Raw genomic sequence first — 18,655 nt, 5'->3', positions numbered from 1 at the left:
CAACAGGAGATTTATGTGCTGCTATTTCCTGGTTGTGAATGTAATATTTGGGCTGTGGTGTTAAGTACCAGGTAATTTCCTTAGATCTTCAATTACTGTAAATATCTTCTTGGTACAGCCTTAAGAGTTAGAAAATAGAGAAATTGACTCAGATATCCAGCAAGTTATAATTATTAAAAATAAAAAGAACGGAATATCGCCCCAAATATGAAACAATCCATTTCTTCACAACTTTGCAGAAACAAATACCTGTGTTTTATATTTATATTCTTATTCTCCATCTTAGTTTCGCTTCTTAATCAAATATCAATCAAACATCTATATTTCAGATTGGCATCTATAAGAATTATGCTAAAATTATGTTATATGATTACCAAGAATATTTCAAACTTTTACTTAAACTTCTTCAAATTAAACTTTTAAATGTGAGCTTTTTCTGGAAGACCTTGAGTTGTAATAGTGTGAAATAATTCTGTAGTTATTTTTTAATATAAGAGAGTATATATTACATTTAAATTACAAATAACAAAATTGTCCAGAGAGCCTCTAAGATGACTGTTGCTTAAAATAAATATATATTTGGTTACTAACATATGCCTTGGATTAACTTATTAGTAAATGTGCAATGTATGAAAACTATATCAACACAGTTAGCATTACTAAACTGCTAGAGTGGAAAAACAGCATGCTTATTTTCTGTACTGCATTTAGTTTGGTGAATTTGCTATGAAGATCTCATTCGCCTGTACTTTTTCTTTCATCCTAGAAACACTATTAAAAATGTGAGAATGTAAATTTCAGCTTGGTTGAGAAAGCTAGCCAGTGTCCACAAGCAATGTAAACTCTTAGTTGTGAAATTGCTATGCACAGTTAAAAAAAAAACTGAGTATAAGGGGTTAGGTGAGTAAGTTATAAGGTGGAGGGAAGAAGCCTTATTTTAAAAGAAATTTAACTGAATATTTTCTAGTAGACGGTACGGTCTTATGAAAAATCTTCATAACCATGAATGTGCTGTTCTAACTTGAAGCATTTTTATCATATGAGGTGCCTGGAATACTATTGTTTTCCACATGTGACAATGTAGCCTTGTATTTTCTTCTTGGCACATATCTCTTGGAGTTTCTAACTTTGGAAGGTGAAGTTGTTTGACGACTTGAATCGATTGTAAAATGGTCACTATTTCCTTTGTTCCCAAGTATTCTGTCAGTGGGCATTAGTAATGACATGGTTCTGAAAATTGAAAAGAATCAACAGATCATGCAATGCACTGTTGCAGGATTAATTTAAGTGAGTTTTGAATGTTCAGCGCAATGAGGCCCTGGCTACTTCCCTGGGGATATTACTCTATAAGGATTTCCTAATCTCTAATGCATACTCCAAATATTACAGTAAAGACAAAAAGCTGATCATTCAAATATCTGACTCAAATACCTACAGACTGCGTACTGTATGGTTAAACCAATCCAACAATTGTTCCATAATAAAGTTTTTCTTTCTGTTTCTGTAACATGGTAATACCTTCTACTAGACATTTATTCAAAAGGAATAGTAAGGAGTAATACTTTCTACTAAGAGATTTATTCAAGAGGAAGAGTAAGGAGTGATTTAGAAATGCTAGATAGCTACATTGCAATTACACCGACTAAAAATCTTAGTTGACCAAACATGTCTTTGAAAGGGTATTATTATATTTCTTTTACACATTTAATGAGTACATATCCAACACATTTAGCTTGTGATCAGCTTGGAAAAAGCTCATGATAGAATATAGTGTTTCCTTCTAGTCATGCCTCATTTTATTTATTTATTTGTTTACTATTTTCTGAAAGAAAGGTGAGACTCAAAAGTTAGATCTAAGTAAGTTATAGCAAACTTTAATGTCTTTTCAGGTAGGTAGGCAATAGGGGAAGAAAGGAACGTTGTAATGCATTATAGTAGTAATATAATGCATTCATGTAATGTGTTATAGTAGGTTTATGGACAAGGATTTCTTCAGGACATAGAATCTATGCAGATTGTTTAAATGAGTAGACTTTAACGAAAGAACTATTGAGAGAGGTGTGTCCATGTAAAGAGGACAAATAGCCATGTAGAGGCACTAAAAGATTAGCAAAAACTGAAAGTCTTTAGCTGAGTGAAGACTTGGCGTGAAACTATAAAGTTTTTAAGTTTCAGGGTTCCTTACATTGTATAAGCCCTTCCAAGGCCCTGAGGGGAACCAGCAATATCTTCTCATATTCATATTCTTTTTACAAAATTTACAAATTTAATCATACAAGTTTCGGGCCCCCTAAAACCTGGATATATCCCTGGACTTAACTCTCCTAGGGCCAAAGGTAAAAAAGAGGACACAGCATTCGTTACCTGAGCCTATGAGAACTGGAGTTATGGTGGGGTAACTGTCCAGTAGAGGGTAAAGTTGTAGAACAACAGAGATGCCTCTAGAAAGGCAGCCCAGGAGCAGGGAGGAAGTGAGAAAGAGATGCCTTGAGCCCTCTCCCACCCCACTTCCTGGTTTTCTGGCGGTGCTTCCCATTGACTGAAGCCATCAGGAAGCCAGCAGGTAAAAGCACCTAGGGGAGGCTTTATATGGGCCTCCAAGATGCAGAGCAGAGAAGGAGAATGGAATGGGGAGGGAGTGGGGAGAAAAGAATAAAGGGTAAACTATCATTGTGACCTGTTTTCTCTTTCAGATGATTTAAATGTGTAGTTTTGTGTTTTGGATTCTTTTTTAGAGACTCCCATGAGGCTACGAACCCAAGAGTTTCTTCTAGTGGTAGATTCTGAGAAGAATGAAATGCAATATGGCATTTAAAGTTGTACTCCAGACTTTGGTTTGTACAATAGCCTCAATCAGAACAAGGAACAGAACACACAGAGTGACTGTGGGCCAGGGTGTCCCACGCAGTAAATATGATGGGGAAGTGGGAGGAAATGAACACAAGTTCTAAACAGAATCATTCAATCTACAAACACTTTCCAGATGAACAACTACCTTTCATCATGAGCTTTCATTAATAACTGTTCAAATATTTACACATATCACTGATGAATGAATATGTTCATTAGACTCCTGAAACATCTTGGAAGTGAAAGTAAAAGCTTTTCTGGTAGGGCAGAGGGAAGAAAACTTATTTTTCATGAATGGGTTCTAGATTGAGAGACCTCAAATTACTAAAGTCAATAAGTTGAAGAGTTTAGGAGAGGGATGGTTAAGCTCTAAATGTTTCATCTAACTCAGATGTAGGTTTTTGTGAGTTTTAGCTAAAGGCTCTCCTGAGACTCTCATCCCTGACATTCATGTATCCTGCTGTTCCTTATTTGGGTAATGGACGTTTTCTTTGAAATCTGTTATACATTTGGGTTTTACAAACTGGAACACATTTTTCTTGTGTGTTTTGATCTTTAATAAAAACCATGGGATGAATTGCTGGGGAAGGAAAGAATCCTTTGGTAATGCATGGCATTATATCTCCTATTCATGGGTGAGCTGTTTCACATACTCTCTAGCCTCATGTTCCAGACTCTGCTCTTTAATGTTTATTTTCTAGTAAAAATGACCAACATGTAGCTCCCTGTATAAACACTTATAGGGTTTGTTTGTGCTGTTCCCTCTGCCTGGCATACCCTTCCCACTTCTCCTCACGCATGTAACTCTTACTCACTTGGCTTGGTCCCAGCATTCTTTATAGGAAACCATCCCCCAATTCCCTGTGTACCTCTGTGTTATCATTTATATATTATTAAAATCCGTGTGTTTGACTCAACCTACTGGACTGGGGGTCTTTCAAAGTTAGAGAGAGGGTCTAATTCTTATTAGTATCCAGAGTGTGCAGGCTCTGGCATGTAGCAAATCATCAATAAGTATTTGTTGAACTGAACAATTGTATAATTGCAAATATTGCATTTCCCCCAAAGCAGAGAGGACTACGTAATCCTCAAGGTAGTCTTAGTGTCCTAGTTAAAACTTAGTCCAATGTGTAAAATTTAATTATCTCTCTCTGATTAATTGGCTCCTGAGATGACTTTTGGGTTTTCCCTGTGCTTGGGGTAAAATTAGACCAGTAAGTGTCTGCTTCATCACACTAAAGTACCTGAAAGTGTAAGTTGTACTTTTTGTTAAGACTAAAGAGCAGATTAGGTAATATGTTTTACATGAAGTATAAGGAAGAGAACCAACCATGATTATCACTCACACCAAGTCCACAGCCAGAAAGATGGTAATAACAATGTCCATTATCACACAGAATCCTTACATCCACTCTTGAGGTGGGATCTTAATTGTTAACTTATGGCAAGCAAAGATCAAATAATTTTCCAAAGGTAACCATTTTGGAGGAAGCTGGATTTGAACCCTGGTATTCCTGAGTCAGGTCCAGTGTTTTCTATAAATCATTACAAGATACCTTTCAGCACTGAGAGAGGCTTCATCATGATCAGGTTTATTACTTTTGCTTGCATCAACCAATGCTTGTTACCTCCTGCAGCTTTGACGAGGTTTTGGTTTTCCTTTGAAGGCCATCTTGTGTATTGGGCAAATGATGTACCTTTTTGTCAATTTACCGGGAGTTGGTTTGGGAGACAGGGTTGGAAAGGAAGGAAGTTTATAGAAGAGGTGGGTATAGAAATGCTAGAGATTGATGAGATAATGAATATAACTTCTCTTAGGGCAAGAGAACACTCTATCAAAGATAATAAGATTCTCAGGGAAGATTTATATCAGTATTCTTGAAGATGTATGGAATATATACCTTTCTAGAAAGTGGGTTTGAAATCTACTTTGGGTCTATACCTAATGATGAGTCAATTTGCCAATGAAGTGTTTTGAGATTAGGCTATTTCCTATCTGCCTTTCTAAGTGCCCAAGTGCTTTATACCTTGCCAGGCATCATCCATTTCAGAGGAGAGCACTTTTAAAATGGGTTTCCATCTAAACTCAGCCACATTTTTAGTGCACGGTGAAATTAATTTGAATAATAGGCTTTATTTTCTATGTGCTTTCAGCAGAATTCTGAACAAGGAAAGAAAACAAGGCAGATTTGTAGGGTAGCTGCAAAGTGAAAAATATGCATTTGAATGAGTGATGGCATGTGCTTGTTTTTATTCCCCCACCGCTTGTGGATACTGCCCCAGAGTTTCATAGATTGTGGGGGAAGGGGTGGCTCTTGTCCTTGAATTCACATCAGACTGTGTCATTGAACCTTGTGACACCTCACAATGTAGGCTCTAGAGGAAGAAGACATCTTGAGATTTGCAAAGTCTACAGAGGCCTGGCAAAATGGAATCCATTGCTTAAAATGGTTGGGAGTTTATTTACTGGATTAAGTGTGAAGTATGTTGATAACAGATGGAATGAATGATCACATGACGTATTTAAATAGTCTAAGGATAACCTTGATGTCCTGGTCAATGTTCCTTCTCTCGATTAATGCCAGTGCTAATTAACTGGCACAAGTGTTCCTAGCCATATGGGGGATGTTGCTGAAAGCTGGCTGGCAGCATAGCCAGCCACTACCTGTACGTAATTTAGTGCTGTGCTTGGTGCCGTGGGACTTCCATAATGGAACAGCCCAGCACAGAGAGAATCGATGGTTGCAAGTGTCATTATGTTTTCTTTGTTTCTTTTGTGCATGTTACTCCAAATGTGCTTTAAAAATTAGAAATTACATTGACATGTTTTGCAGGAAGGTAATATTGTACTTGGTCTATGTATGTAGTACATACATACTCAAACTCCTTGAGTTTCTGAGTGGTCTGTTAATTGATCTGTATTTTGATTTCCTAATAATGGGCAGCTAACTCATTAATGATCTTCATTGAATCAGTGCTGTGCTATGAAGCTATCCATTTGCCTTGTGACTTGAAAAACGAAGAAGAAAACTAGTTTAGGCAAATAGAGAGTAACATGGTTTAAGAGTTACATTCTAAGTCTACATCCAGTTATGATTCTCATAGGTGCTAAGGGAAAGAGCACTGGATTCAGAGTCTGATAATTTGAGGAAGAAGCTCATTCAGGTTGGTCACTAGCCTTTTAGATCTGAGCACTCCTAAGGGCTGGCTTGGGAAACAAAGACTTTAGTTTCAACAAAGTCCATCAGGCTTCTCCATGCCACCTCAAATGAAAGTAAAATTGAAACGAAAATAGGGTGATCATATAATTTATCATAAAAATGGGACATTTGAGAATGAAAAGAGGAGTTTGTAATAATTACTCAGGGACCACAGACATGAAGTGGAATTATTCAGAGCACACTGGGATGTGTGGTGTCCCTAGGCAAGGACAATGAGCTCGCTCTGCAAATTCAAGTTCAAGACCAAGTCTCTAAGTACTTCCTTTTCCAATGAGATTTCAGCCCAAAGGGCCTCCTAGAGAGAAACCAAAAGTTTCATTGCCTTGAGAAAACATGTTGCTGAGCCTCTCTCTACCTCATTAGGCTATAAAAATGGGAGTTACAGTACCTGCCTCTCAGAACTGTAGAAAGGATGAAATATATGTCCAGCATCTATGACAGGAAGCATGACACAGGAGTCTTGGTAAATGCCCTGTTGTCTTCCCGCCTCCCTCTGGCCCCCTCCTTTCTTCCCCATGTAGACAAATAGTATTACATAGAAGAAAATTAATATACATTTTTAGAGGAAGGAACAATGGTTTTGTATTTTCTACTAAATGCTGAGCCCCTTGAGGGAAGCAACAGGGTTTTATTCATCATGTATCCCAACCACATGGTTCCCGGGACCTACTCAGTAAACATTTGTTGAATAGATGAATGAATTTAAAAGTAAAAGAAGAGCAGTCATTCCAGAACAGAGGTTTGCAGTCAGAGAAGAGTGTGGCTGCATTCTTGGCTGATAAGAATTCAGAAGGCATGCGAACACAGAGCAGTCTTTCCCAAATGGAAACTTAAGCTGAGTGGCACAATAAGAAAGCTCTTCCTGAGGGACTGTCATAACCGAGGAAGGACAGGGCTCTCATGTCCCCACTTGGTTCCACAGTTCCTGCTGAGCTTCTGAGATGGAGAAAAAGCAACATGGAGCCTAGGACAGCAGGGAGGAAGAAAAACCATATAATTTCCCTGTGACTACTCTCTGCCTCCCACACTGGCAATTATGGAGCTCCTCTCTGCAAGGCTGCTCTGACAGGCGGCCACACGCCTAGGGTGCAATGGACAAAGACAGGAACCTGAGGATGTCAGCTCTTGTGTTGGGCATGGAGAAGCATGATCTCCATGGAGTGCAGTCTCCACATCTAATGGCTGTGAAACAGATGGGCCACGTCTTGATTTAGTGGCTATTGGTTTTCTGTCTGCAGTAAAGCATTGTCAACAAGCTTTAGAGATTAGGGCAAGAGCAGATATCCTTGAGGAGGATATGGGTATGAGCTGAGGGGTGGATGAAGATGCAGGTTCTGGGGTTACACTGCCCAGTTCAAATCCTAGCTTCACTTCTTACCAGCAGCGTGACATTGAGCAGACTGATAAAATTCTTCAAGTCTCCATTTTCTCCATCACCGTTTTATATATATATATATATATATATATATATCTCACTATATAACAGTGATTATAATTATATCTGCCTTACAGGATTATTTTGAGGGTAAAATGAGCTAATCCATATAAAGCACTTACTACAGTGCTTGGCACACAGTAGGCACACAATATATATTCATTGCTAGGTTTTGTATCAGTACTCGTAGAATCATCATTGTCATCTTCATTATTATTGGGCTTTGAACCTGACCCTTCTTTATATCAAATTCTCTCAGTGAGGTGATTGCTCCCAGTTAGCTAACACCAGGGAACCCCCAGTGGGGGGAAAGTAGATATTGTAAGACAGAGAATTGTCACATCAAGTATATTACATGCTTCAATAGCCAGGGGCTGATTAGTACAAATCAAATTTCGTACCAACTTGCCAGAGGCAGATAGTGCACGATTGGGCTCTGTGGGTTCAGTTTGATTGTTGTAAGGAGCTATTTACACTAGAGGTGCCATGAAAATATTAAAAAATACCATCTTTGTAGCAGTTAATGACAATGGTTACATACGTGTATGTGTGTGTGTGTTTGTGTGTTTGTGTGTACATATACTTTCATCTCCCCACCAAGAAAGAAATATTTGCCCCTGAAAACTACTCTCAGACTTGAAGCTTGAAGGATAAATTCCATCCTAGGATGTGAGGGGGAACCAAATAGATAAAAAATAACAAACAATCCCCTACACTTTGGTAGCAGGATTTATTCATGTCCTCCTTTCTTTCTTGCACGTCTGGGTTGCACTGTACCTTTGCTGTTCTTCCTACTAATATTATTCTAGTGTCAAGTTCCTGGCACACCAGAGTAGGAAAGAATTTTTCTGTCCTTTGAGCTGGGCACTGGGAAATCCTCTTGTCCTGGATTTGTAGCAGCGCGAGGCCATTCTTCAAGCGGAAGCCACTCTGAATCTGCGTACGGTTCTTTGGCAATTGTTAGATCCAGCCCAGCCTTGGCTAGTGAGGGGCACTGCTTGATGTCGAGAAGAAGTGATTTCTTTCTTGTGCTTCCATCTGAGGCTCTCTCTCTATGAAAATAGAACCTGCTTTAATCTTGCTGGGCCTGACGAAGAGATATCTCCCAGACTGCAAGTCAGCATTTGCCCACATGGTTGTTTGGCAAAATCTATTTTTAGAATTGTATAATTTCTGTTGGTAGACAAAATGGGTGCTCTTATGGGGGGAAAGGGAGAGAATATATACCCTGTGATGTGTTGTGAGGTTAATGAAGCGAGATTCATTCCCTGTGCTTTGCCCCCACTCTGTCCGGGAACATGGTATCTTAAAGATATTCATGCAAACTTATGATATAGAGACAGAGGATTCTGCCCTGGGGAGGAGGGAGGGTCTGGCCTGTCGCTTTGTGTCCACCTCCAGCTGTTCCGGGTTGCACCAGTTCTGAATCTCTAGCCTTTTGTGACTCACATCTGCAGGTCACGTGCGGCTGGCCATGATGACATGTGAGTCACTGGCACTGGAAATACAAACTCAGAAATCAGGTTAGGCTTCTTTTGTTCTTTTGTTCTTCTTTCCTTGCAACGGTAGCAAGTTAGCAAGGTTTGGTGAGGGCTTTATTAATCAGGAGGTTTCAAAAAACAAACTTGGGGATAATGAAAAGACCCAGGTTGATGGACAAATCTATAAGGCAGGCTTTGTGCCTATCACACTATCTGCCCCGGCTTCCTCAATGCTGTGCTTTTGCTCATGCCGTCCCTCCTGCTAAGAGCACCCTCCCTGCTTACTCAACTTCCTATTCTCTAGGCCCAGCTGTCATCCCAGAGCCTTATTCTTTCCTTTCTCTCAAATTCTGTCCTCATGATTGCTTCTTCTGGTCACTTGTCTGCTCATCAGAGGCATTTTTAAGGCATCTCTTCTATTGCTTTACTAAGTGGTTCTTCAGCTTCTCAGCAGTGGTTTTTTTCCCTTGTCTCTCAGCTGCATGGTAAGTTCTATTCCTTGGGGAACAGAACAGTATCCTATGTATCTGGGTTATGTGGCTTGGGCGTATATGCATGCATGTTTATTTATTTTCTTTTTCATTAATGTTTTTAATAAGTATAATATATTTTTGGTACCTAAAATGTATGCATAAAGATAAGCAAAAATAAATTTAAAATAATTGAAATATAAACCTTAAAATGGCAAATATTGTTCATGTTAGGTGTATAAGTTCTAATATAGACTTTTTATTGCTCCATCTGAGTGATGGAGAGAGAGAGAGAGAGACAGAGACAGAGACAGAGGGATTATAATGTACCTGGCACTATTCTATGGGCTTCATACATACTAGCCCCTATGAGATATGTGCAATGACTATTTTTATTTTAAAGATCAGGAAGCTGAGGCTCAGCACTGTGAAGTTACTTGCCCAAGGTCATATAGCTAATAGGTGATAGAGCAAGGCACACAGTTTTATTAGTCCATTCTCACACTGCTAATAAAGACATCCCTGAGACTGGATAATTTATAAAGGAAAGAGATTTAATTGACTCACAGTTCTGCATGACTGGGGAAACCTCAGGAAACTTACAATCATGGCAGAAGGAGAAGCAAACACATCCCTCTTTACATGGCAGGAGCAAGGAGAAGAATGAGTGCCTAGCAAAGGGGGAAGCTCCTTCTAAAACCATCAGATCTCATGAGAACTAACTCACTATCATGAGAACAGGATGGGGGAAGCTGCCTCTCTGATTCAGTTACCTCCCACCAGGTCCTTCACACGACATGTGGGGACTATAGGAACTGTTGTACAACTCAAGATGAAATTTGGGTAGGGAAACAGCCAAACCATATCAACAGTGTTTTGGAATCTGATTTTATTTTCACTTGACAACATAACAATACACTCATTTATTTAACAGATGTTAAGTACCTGGTAGGTGTTATGTAGTGTTAGGAGATTTTGCACAGAATAGTATTAGCCTCTGCCCTAATGAAGCTGGAGGGAGACAAGAAGGTAAATACGTGGGGTCTGTGCTCTATGATGGGAGAAGTTCAGGGTGCTTTGGAGGACAGAGTAGCACCTAACTTAATCTGGAGGGGGTCCATACATTTATTTATCATTATTGTGCATGACTGCATTCTTTCAAATAAACTTTTTGTTTTAGAATCTTTTTAGATTTATGGAAAAGTTGTTAAGAAAGTACAGAGAATTCCCATATGCCTTGTATTCAGTCTCACCTAATTTAATATCTTATATTACTGTGGCGTGCTTGTCACAACTAATGAACCAATATTGATACATGACTGTTAACTAAACTCTACTTTTAATCAGATTTCCCTAGTTTTTCTATAATGTCCTTTTTCTATTCCAGGATCCCATCTAGGACACCACATTTCATTTAATCATTATGTCTCCATAGGCTTCTCTGGGTGGTGACAGTTTCTCAGACTTTCCTTGTTTTTTGATTATCTTGACAGTTTTGAGGAGCACTAGTCAGGTATTTGGTAGAATATGCCTCTATTGGGATTTGTCTGATGTTTTTCTCTTGGTTAGCCTGGATTTATAGGTTTTGGGGAGCAAGGCCACAGAGGCGAAATGCTGTTCTCAACATATCATGTCAAGAAGACATGCTATTAACAAGAATTATGATGATGTTAACTTTGATCACCAGAGGTCATGGGTGCCAGAGTTCTCCACTGCACGGTCAATCCTTATCCCCATTTCATAAGGTACTTTTAGAAATAGGTCACTAAATACAGCTCACACTTAAGGGGTGAGGAGTTACATTTCACTTTCTAGAGGGGGAAGCATGATTGCATTTCTACATTGCATGGATGTTCCACAACTGATTCACCCAATTACCTATTGATAGATCTTGCGGTTTTACCATTTTATTAACTATTACAGGCAATGTCACATGAATATCCTTTACAAACATCCTTAAATCCCTCAAATTTTTTCCCTTAAAATAAACCCTTCTGTATAAATTTGAGCCAAAGGGTATGTATTTAGAAAAAAAAAAAAAAAACCTTTAAATTTATCTAGATAAGTTACTTTCTACAAAGGCAAAACCTATTTGCACTCATGTGTGCTAGCTTTATTAAACCAAAGGACTGTTGTGCATTATTCTTTTGAATAACTAAAGATTCAATAAGCAGAGAATTTAAGCATTTAGTGGGCATACCCTTAAAAGAAGAACACAGAGTCAAAGTCCCATTTTGACTGAGAAATCAAAATTGCACTTACTTATTTTACAATGAAACAAATTCAGGTTGACTAAAGTTAATTCGGTGGGTATTTGCTGGGCTATGAACTGAGTAGGTAAATAGTCCCAACTCCCAAAGACATTTAAGCCTCAGGATGAAGGCAACATAAAAAAAGCTTCAATTATTCCTGCAACTCAAATTATACCTACAATTCAAATTGTACTTACATTTATTCCACTAAAAATGCAAAAAACACCTTCTTAGACTGTGTCTACATGACTTTTTGTGCTGAGAAAATGGTGAACATTGCTTGAAGTATTTCTGTAGTGCTAAAATTTATTTAACATGAAATTTAGAGACCAACATAGATGGAGAGGTTATTGGTGCATGAAGAAACCTACACTCCAAACAGAAATTGTTTATGTAAATATTGGACTCAGAACAGATCTTTACTGAGGAAACTTGCCTTTGTGAGTTCACAGATGCCAAATGGGAGGTGATTATGAAAGAATTATGAATTCCAAGATGTGGTGTTTATGTGTGCCTAAGTTTAGATTCCCAGAGGGACCAATTTACTAATACTAAGTGTATGAGTGCTTAATGGGATATGGTGAACACAGAGCTGCACAGATTCAATAAGTGTGGAAGTGAATTTTAAGTAAATAACAGTAATGTGGGTGTTTCAAAGACTGGGATTTGTTCTAAACTCTATACTTATTTGGGATGATAGTAATGTATGTCTAGGTAGGTTTGACGAGAGCAAAACAGACAAAAATTCTTAGAGTATTAACAGCCAAATCCACTAGTTCTGTTTAACCTGACCATGCAGAATTGACAAGAATATTGGGAATCATTTAGATATAAAATCTAAATATTGATACTAAGTCCTTTCTCAGAGGGACATTTTCAGATGTTTTTTCAGTGAATTCAATGACTCATTCCCCTTATTTCTTATGGGTTCCTGTGTATTATTCCCTGCTTAGAGGCCTATGTGTTGATTGTTGATGGTATAGTTTTAGAACACGCATGGATTGCTGCCAAGAGGTGACATGTGAAAATCATTCCATTAAGGTAAAAATCCAAAAATCCATGAGAGTATGATTCTTCTCTTTCTTCTTTTTTTTTTCCACTATCTTTCACAGTGAAAAGACTGTATCTGCCCATAGTATGTGGTGTTGGGTTGTTGATTTTTTAAGAGCTAAAGCCTATCCAGTTTAAAGTAGGGAGTCCAAAGAGCTCTGGCTATTCTCTGAAATGATGGCAGATATTTTAGTCTCCAAATCTAGATAAAGTCATTCTTAGTAGTAGAGGTAAGTAGGAAAAGGAATGATATTATAGTCATTCTTTAGGATGTGGTTGTAGCGGTGGTTACTGTTGTGGCTTGGGTGCATGCAGTGAGTTCCTTTAGTGACAATTCCCAACATGTATCCAGGGAAATCATACCTGAAAGGATCAATGGATCTGAAGCCCACTTAGTGGTGACATTGTGCCCTAGGACTGTTCATGACCCCTGTAGAGCTGGAACGATCTCACATCAGAATTCCTGCTCTAAAAAGCAACACTAGGTACCCTCTGACATGGAAATCCGTCACCAGAGCCGTTCTCTTTTCCCAAATGAGTGTATGTGAAATGAAATAAACTATAAATCCCTTCAGGGATGAGGTTAAAAGTGGGCCATTATTTCAATTTTAGAAGGTGATTCCCAAATTCTTTGTTTATATCAGTGGTCCATCTGATCCAGTCTGACAGATATCACACTCCATTCTGTAAATTGAATTTTTACTTTCCCTCCCACAAAATCGTTTGGTTAATCCATTTAGACATATGACATTAAAAAAAATTAAAACTGGGTACAGTGGCTCACACCTGTAATCTCAGTGCTTTGGGAGGCCAAAGCAGGAGATTAGCTTGAGGCCAGGAGTTCAAAATCAGCCTTGGCAACATAGTGAACACCTCATCTCTGAAAAACAAAAATTAAAAAAAATTCGTTGGGTGTTGTGCTGCACGCCTATAGGCCTAGCTACTTGGGAGGCTAAGATGGGAGGATGGCTTCAGACAGGGGAGTTGGAGGATATGGTGAGCTATGACTGCACCACTGTATTCCTGCTTGGGTGACAGAGTGAGACCCTGTCTCTAAAATGATAATAATAATAAAATTAAGAAAAATTATTTTCAGTGATTCAAGTTTCTGTTTTTGACAAGGTATCTATTTAACAAACATTAATTTTATGAGACATTCTAGGAAGCCACATTTTAGCCTATGGTTTTGGATACTTCTTACATTTGGGGTTTTAAAGTGCATTGATTTCATTTTGAGTTAAATTTTTTTTGTAGAGTCTGGAGGGGGATAATCTTAGGCTAGGATTTTTAAGTAGCAAGCAACCAAGAAAGACTCAGGCAAATTGGAATTACATCCTACACACTGACTCTTTGTGAGGCCTGGATATAGTTTGTCAGAAAGCCCAGAAAACAAGACAGTTCCATGAGCTAACTAACTACAAACATTTCATGGAGTAATTGAATTTTTCATTTTCTTCTTTGTTGATGTCATTTGGTTTCATGATGCTGCTATTAGTCACCATACAATTACTGTTCATTTGATATTTTCATTAGCATGTAGAGTTAGTGAGTCAGTAAAAATGAGATTTTTCTTTTTTGTTTGGTAATTTGTTTTTAACATGATAGCAGAATCTATAACATGTTTTCAAATGGAAATCTCAAATGTGCTTCAATCTGTCCTTCTTCCTTGGACAATTGCCTGTTGAGGTCACCTGAGAAATTCCAACTCATCTTTTAAGACTTAAATGAAACATCACCTCCTTCTGGAGCCTCCCTGAAGCTAACGGTGGAGTTGGCACTGTTTTCTCTTCCGTGTTCCATGTAGCGTCTTCCACAGTTCTCTGTTATAAGATGGTTTGTTACATTGCTGCAGATATTTTTGCATGTTTCTTGAGTTTCTCAAGACCAGGGTTGTATTTTTTCATGTCTGTGGATGAAACATTACATGACAAAAGAAGGTACTTAATACATGTTGGATAAATTAATTACTGTTTGGTAAATTAATCATTGAAGGAAGACCCAGACTGGTTCTGATAAATCATTGATTACATTTTACAAATTTGGATAAATTAGGGAAGCTGTGAGAAGTTAGAGCTCTAGGGAAGATTCCAGGAACATTAAAGGCTGTGAAATATGTTTTCAAGTTCATAGTTATATGCAGATTCTGAATACTTCCAAGTGAGGGAAGATGAGAAGAGATGGCTTGAAATAATGAGAGTGACCTTTTTTCCTCGTGGTTGAGGGGTAATATGCTACTTTTGAAAAAGAGACCAGATACTGAGGTTCTTATTATGTTCTTTTCTTACTGGTTATGTCCTTGAGCCTCATTGTTCTTGTAGGTAAACCTAGGGTAATATAACTTTCTTCTTGAGTTGTGAGAGTTAAATTATGATATTGTATTATGAAGTTCTTAGCATTAGCGTCTGCATAGTTAGTTAGATGGTAGCCATTATTAGTGTTGAATTGGGGATCTCTATAACTTCTAAGTTTGTGGCATTTCTTAGTTAGCTGCTCCCCAATCGTTTCCCTATCTCTAGAGAGGGAAATTTATTTTCCAGAAAATGTTCAAACATAGGCAAAGGCAGCAAAACCTCTGAGATTCCTACCACTATAGAATCCCGTGATCATGATAATCTTTGAAATGTGCTTTGGTTCTTTGGAAGGAGAATATATTGAAATAAAAGATAGTTGTTATTTTCTAAACATCCTTTGACCTAGAGGGTAATAAGGTGAAACACACATTTTTGAGGATGCTTATTGCATTTATGCATTATTTTGGCCCATCTGTCAATGAATTAGTCTTTAATTTGGGCTGAGCCATTTTGGTATTTCAAAACAAACAAACATATTTTAAAACAGCACAGAAAAATGTCATTATGGATTTTAATATGTTTACTATGCTTTATTTCGGGGGATTTTGATATGCAAAGTTCTTATTGAAATGCACAGGAGGTTGCTACCATTGATTTGAGTACTATAAATAAGATGTAGTCATGTTCTTCTTCCCTTTTTCCTTCTTCTTTTCCTTATTTGAGTAATTGTATGGTAGAGAGCTAAGTGACAAGAAAAACAGAATGCTAAAAAGCAACACTGGGTAAGCTGCCCAGGCTGGGCAGTCATCACCATGGACTCCATCCAGCCCAAAATAGCCTTGTTGAGCATCTGAGCAAGAGCAGCTGTGGAGGCTTCTCCCTGACACCAAGGGAGCATCCACTGGGGCAGCCACATGATGCCATACAGCCACCAGTGACCAACTTTTGTTGGGCAGCAGACATGCTCTCTCCTTAGCTCTTACTTCTCCTAAAAGAAAGTCATGTCGTAGGGGGATGGGAGGAAGGTTTGCTTCCCTGTCATTGTCCTACACTATTTCTCTGACCTCCCAACCTTCTTGTTTATCTGTTTCTAATTTTCGTGCTCAAACCTCCATGTTTTCTCTATGTGATCCCTGCTTAATGAAAGGGGCTTAATGAAAGGGACCACTCCATTCAGTGTCCTTCTTTTCTTCAGGTCTCTTACACTCCCATTCATGTTTATGGTGCTTTACGCTGTGAATCTTCAAGAAGAGCTCTCCTTGTCATCTTTAGCATTCATCATTCTCTGCTCTCAATCACTGTACATCTTGAACAGTCTTGCAAAGTCAGTTTTTCTGTCTCTACTGCATGCTCCTGGAAGGCATGTCTTGTTTGTTACTGTATCATATGGTGACTACCTAGAATAACATGTGACATGTATTATAAGTGCACTCATTTAATGAAAGAATAAATAAATGAATGACCTAGAAAATTGTTGGACCAGAAGAAGATGTACATTTTTTACTTCTAAATGAGGAAGTGTCCCTTGGTGCCTCTACCTTCCAGGGAGGGACTTTTCATGGTTCTCAAGACTTTCCCTGTAACAATTCTTACTCAAGATACCCAAAGATGCTAAAATTAATTACAAGGTAAGAACCAGAAGCAATACTTAGCAGAAACCGAATTTTTTACTGGTTTTCCTGTCTCTATGCAACTCTTCTACTTCCTTGGTGCACTCATTTTTTTTAGTCTCCCTGAAATCTTTACTCTGGATCTCATAGGACCCATTTTGGCCTCTCCAAGGCTCTCATCTGCCACAACAGCATTAGATAGTTTCTTTTGGACCCACCTCCAGGCCCAACTGTGTTTACACATATTATTCTGACTTTGCAAAGTCCTATTGAGATGAATAGGATGTTTGTCAAGGCACTTTCCTTTGGGACATTGTGAAAGGGGATTGATCCTAAATAGTGAGAAGTTGTATAATTGAATGGACTGTGATGATGAGGCAGAAAAATATCACAGGAAAAGTACCTGTGAGCCACAGAATATCTCAGCTCTTCCTCCAGGGGAGAGAGACAGAGAGATCATTTCTGTCCCTGGTAGAGATCTGTTAACCCATTCAGACTTATAGTATGTATAGTGGGAGAGTAATATCCAACAAGTGAATTTATGTTCAATGATTGAAAATTGGACAATACATTTCTACCTTTCCGGACCTGTTGAGGATAGGCAGAAATTTTGCTTATTTTAATAGGAAAAATAATGTTGAAAGGAGTCAGCAAAATTTAATGCCCTGGGTTATTTTTATTTTATTTTATTTTAATTTACTTTATTTTATTTTATTTTCTAGTGAAAAGAAAAAGGAAGTTGTGGGCTGGGAATAGGCACTCTTGGGGTTGATCCACAGTTCTACTTCTGGCTTAGTGCCAAGTTTTACTTTGGACAGAAGTGGCAGAACTTTCTGCCCCAATTTCCTGGTACAGACGGGATCAGCAGCATTTTGGAATGCATCTGCACATTGCATGGGGATATTTTGAAGATTAATCAGCTCCCTATGTGGGTGGGAGAAAGCCAATAAATAAACGAAAGGCAGATTTCACTTGTAAAACTACCATGAAAGCAGTAGAAGTAAGACAAATCAGGAGAAGCTACCTAGGGACTTTGGAAATAATATAATCTTATAGTATCTCCTATCCTTTCTCCCTCTCTGTTCTGGTAAAAGAGGTGTATCATTCTGTGGACCATGAAATTAGCGGTTTGTTGCCTTAGCAATTGACCTTCATGGCACCCCTCCTGGTCTCTGGTCTTCTTAGTGACTTCGCACAGAAGTACCTTCTTATTTTTGAGCATTGCCTAGAAGCCTATGCCCGTCATGTTCAGTACATGTAGGAGCTGGTGCTTTGCTCCATACTGGGAGTCTGTGTTTAATTTATTTACTTGTTTTCACATGATTAGGCTTTTTTTTTTTGAGATGGAGTCACTCTGTCACCGAGGCTGGAGTGCAGTGGTGCGATCTCGGCTCACTGCAACCTCCATCTCCCAGTTCAGACAATTCTCCTGCCTCAGCCTCCCGAGTAGCTGAGATTACAGGCATGCACCAAGATGCCTAGTTAATTTTTATATTTGTGGTAGAGACGGGTTTTCCCATGTTGCCCAAGCTGGTCTTGAACTCCTGACCTCAAGTGATCCACCCGCCTCAGCCTCCCAAAGTGTTGGGATTACAGGCACCTGCCACCATGCCTGGCTGAATTTTATATTTTTAGTAGAGATGGGGTTTGTCCATGTTCCCCAGGCTGGTCTCAAACTCCTCACCTCAGGTGATCTGCCCACCTTGGCATCCCAAAGTTCTGGGATTACACGCGTGAGCCACTGCGCTCGTCCTGATTAGGCTTCTTGACTCCTTCTGCTGCTTTTCATGTCCTGTGGATTGCCATGCTTCAGATCTTGGAGGCTGTAGCGTAGAACCTAAAACCAGATTGCCCAGTTCATATTCTGGGTCTTTCACTTAGTAGCTATGTGATCTTGGGCAAGTTCCTCAATCCATCTGTGCAAAGTAGAGCTGAAAACAGTGGCTATGTTATATGCATGTCGGGGGATTAGACATGCTAATATATGAAAATGAC

The 18,655-nt window shown here is 38.7% G+C and overlaps 1 protein-coding gene across 3 annotated transcripts in view; it reads left to right on the top strand.

Annotated features, from left to right (window-relative positions):
- Positions 1-18,655, top strand: part of PPARGC1A (PPARG coactivator 1 alpha) — a 681,913-nt gene that overhangs the window by 519,859 nt on the left and 143,399 nt on the right. Inside the window, exon 1 of one of the 3 annotated variants that reach the window (XM_063663571.1) lies at positions 9,275-9,472. The exons of the other annotated variants lie outside the window; for them this stretch is intronic. Within the exon in view, the coding sequence (XP_063519641.1) occupies positions 9,470-9,472 (3 nt within the window). The 5' untranslated portion in view covers positions 9,275-9,469. Of the gene's footprint in view, positions 1-9,274; positions 9,473-18,655 lie in introns of those variants that run through there. 3 annotated transcript variants of the gene reach the window in all.

This window comes from Pongo pygmaeus, chromosome 3 (assembly GCF_028885625.2).
Source record: "Pongo pygmaeus isolate AG05252 chromosome 3, NHGRI_mPonPyg2-v2.0_pri, whole genome shotgun sequence".
In the NCBI taxonomy this organism is placed as follows: domain Eukaryota; kingdom Metazoa; phylum Chordata; class Mammalia; order Primates; family Hominidae; genus Pongo; species Pongo pygmaeus.
Note: the sequence above shows the minus strand (reverse complement) of the source record. Positions and strands in the feature narration are given on the sequence as shown.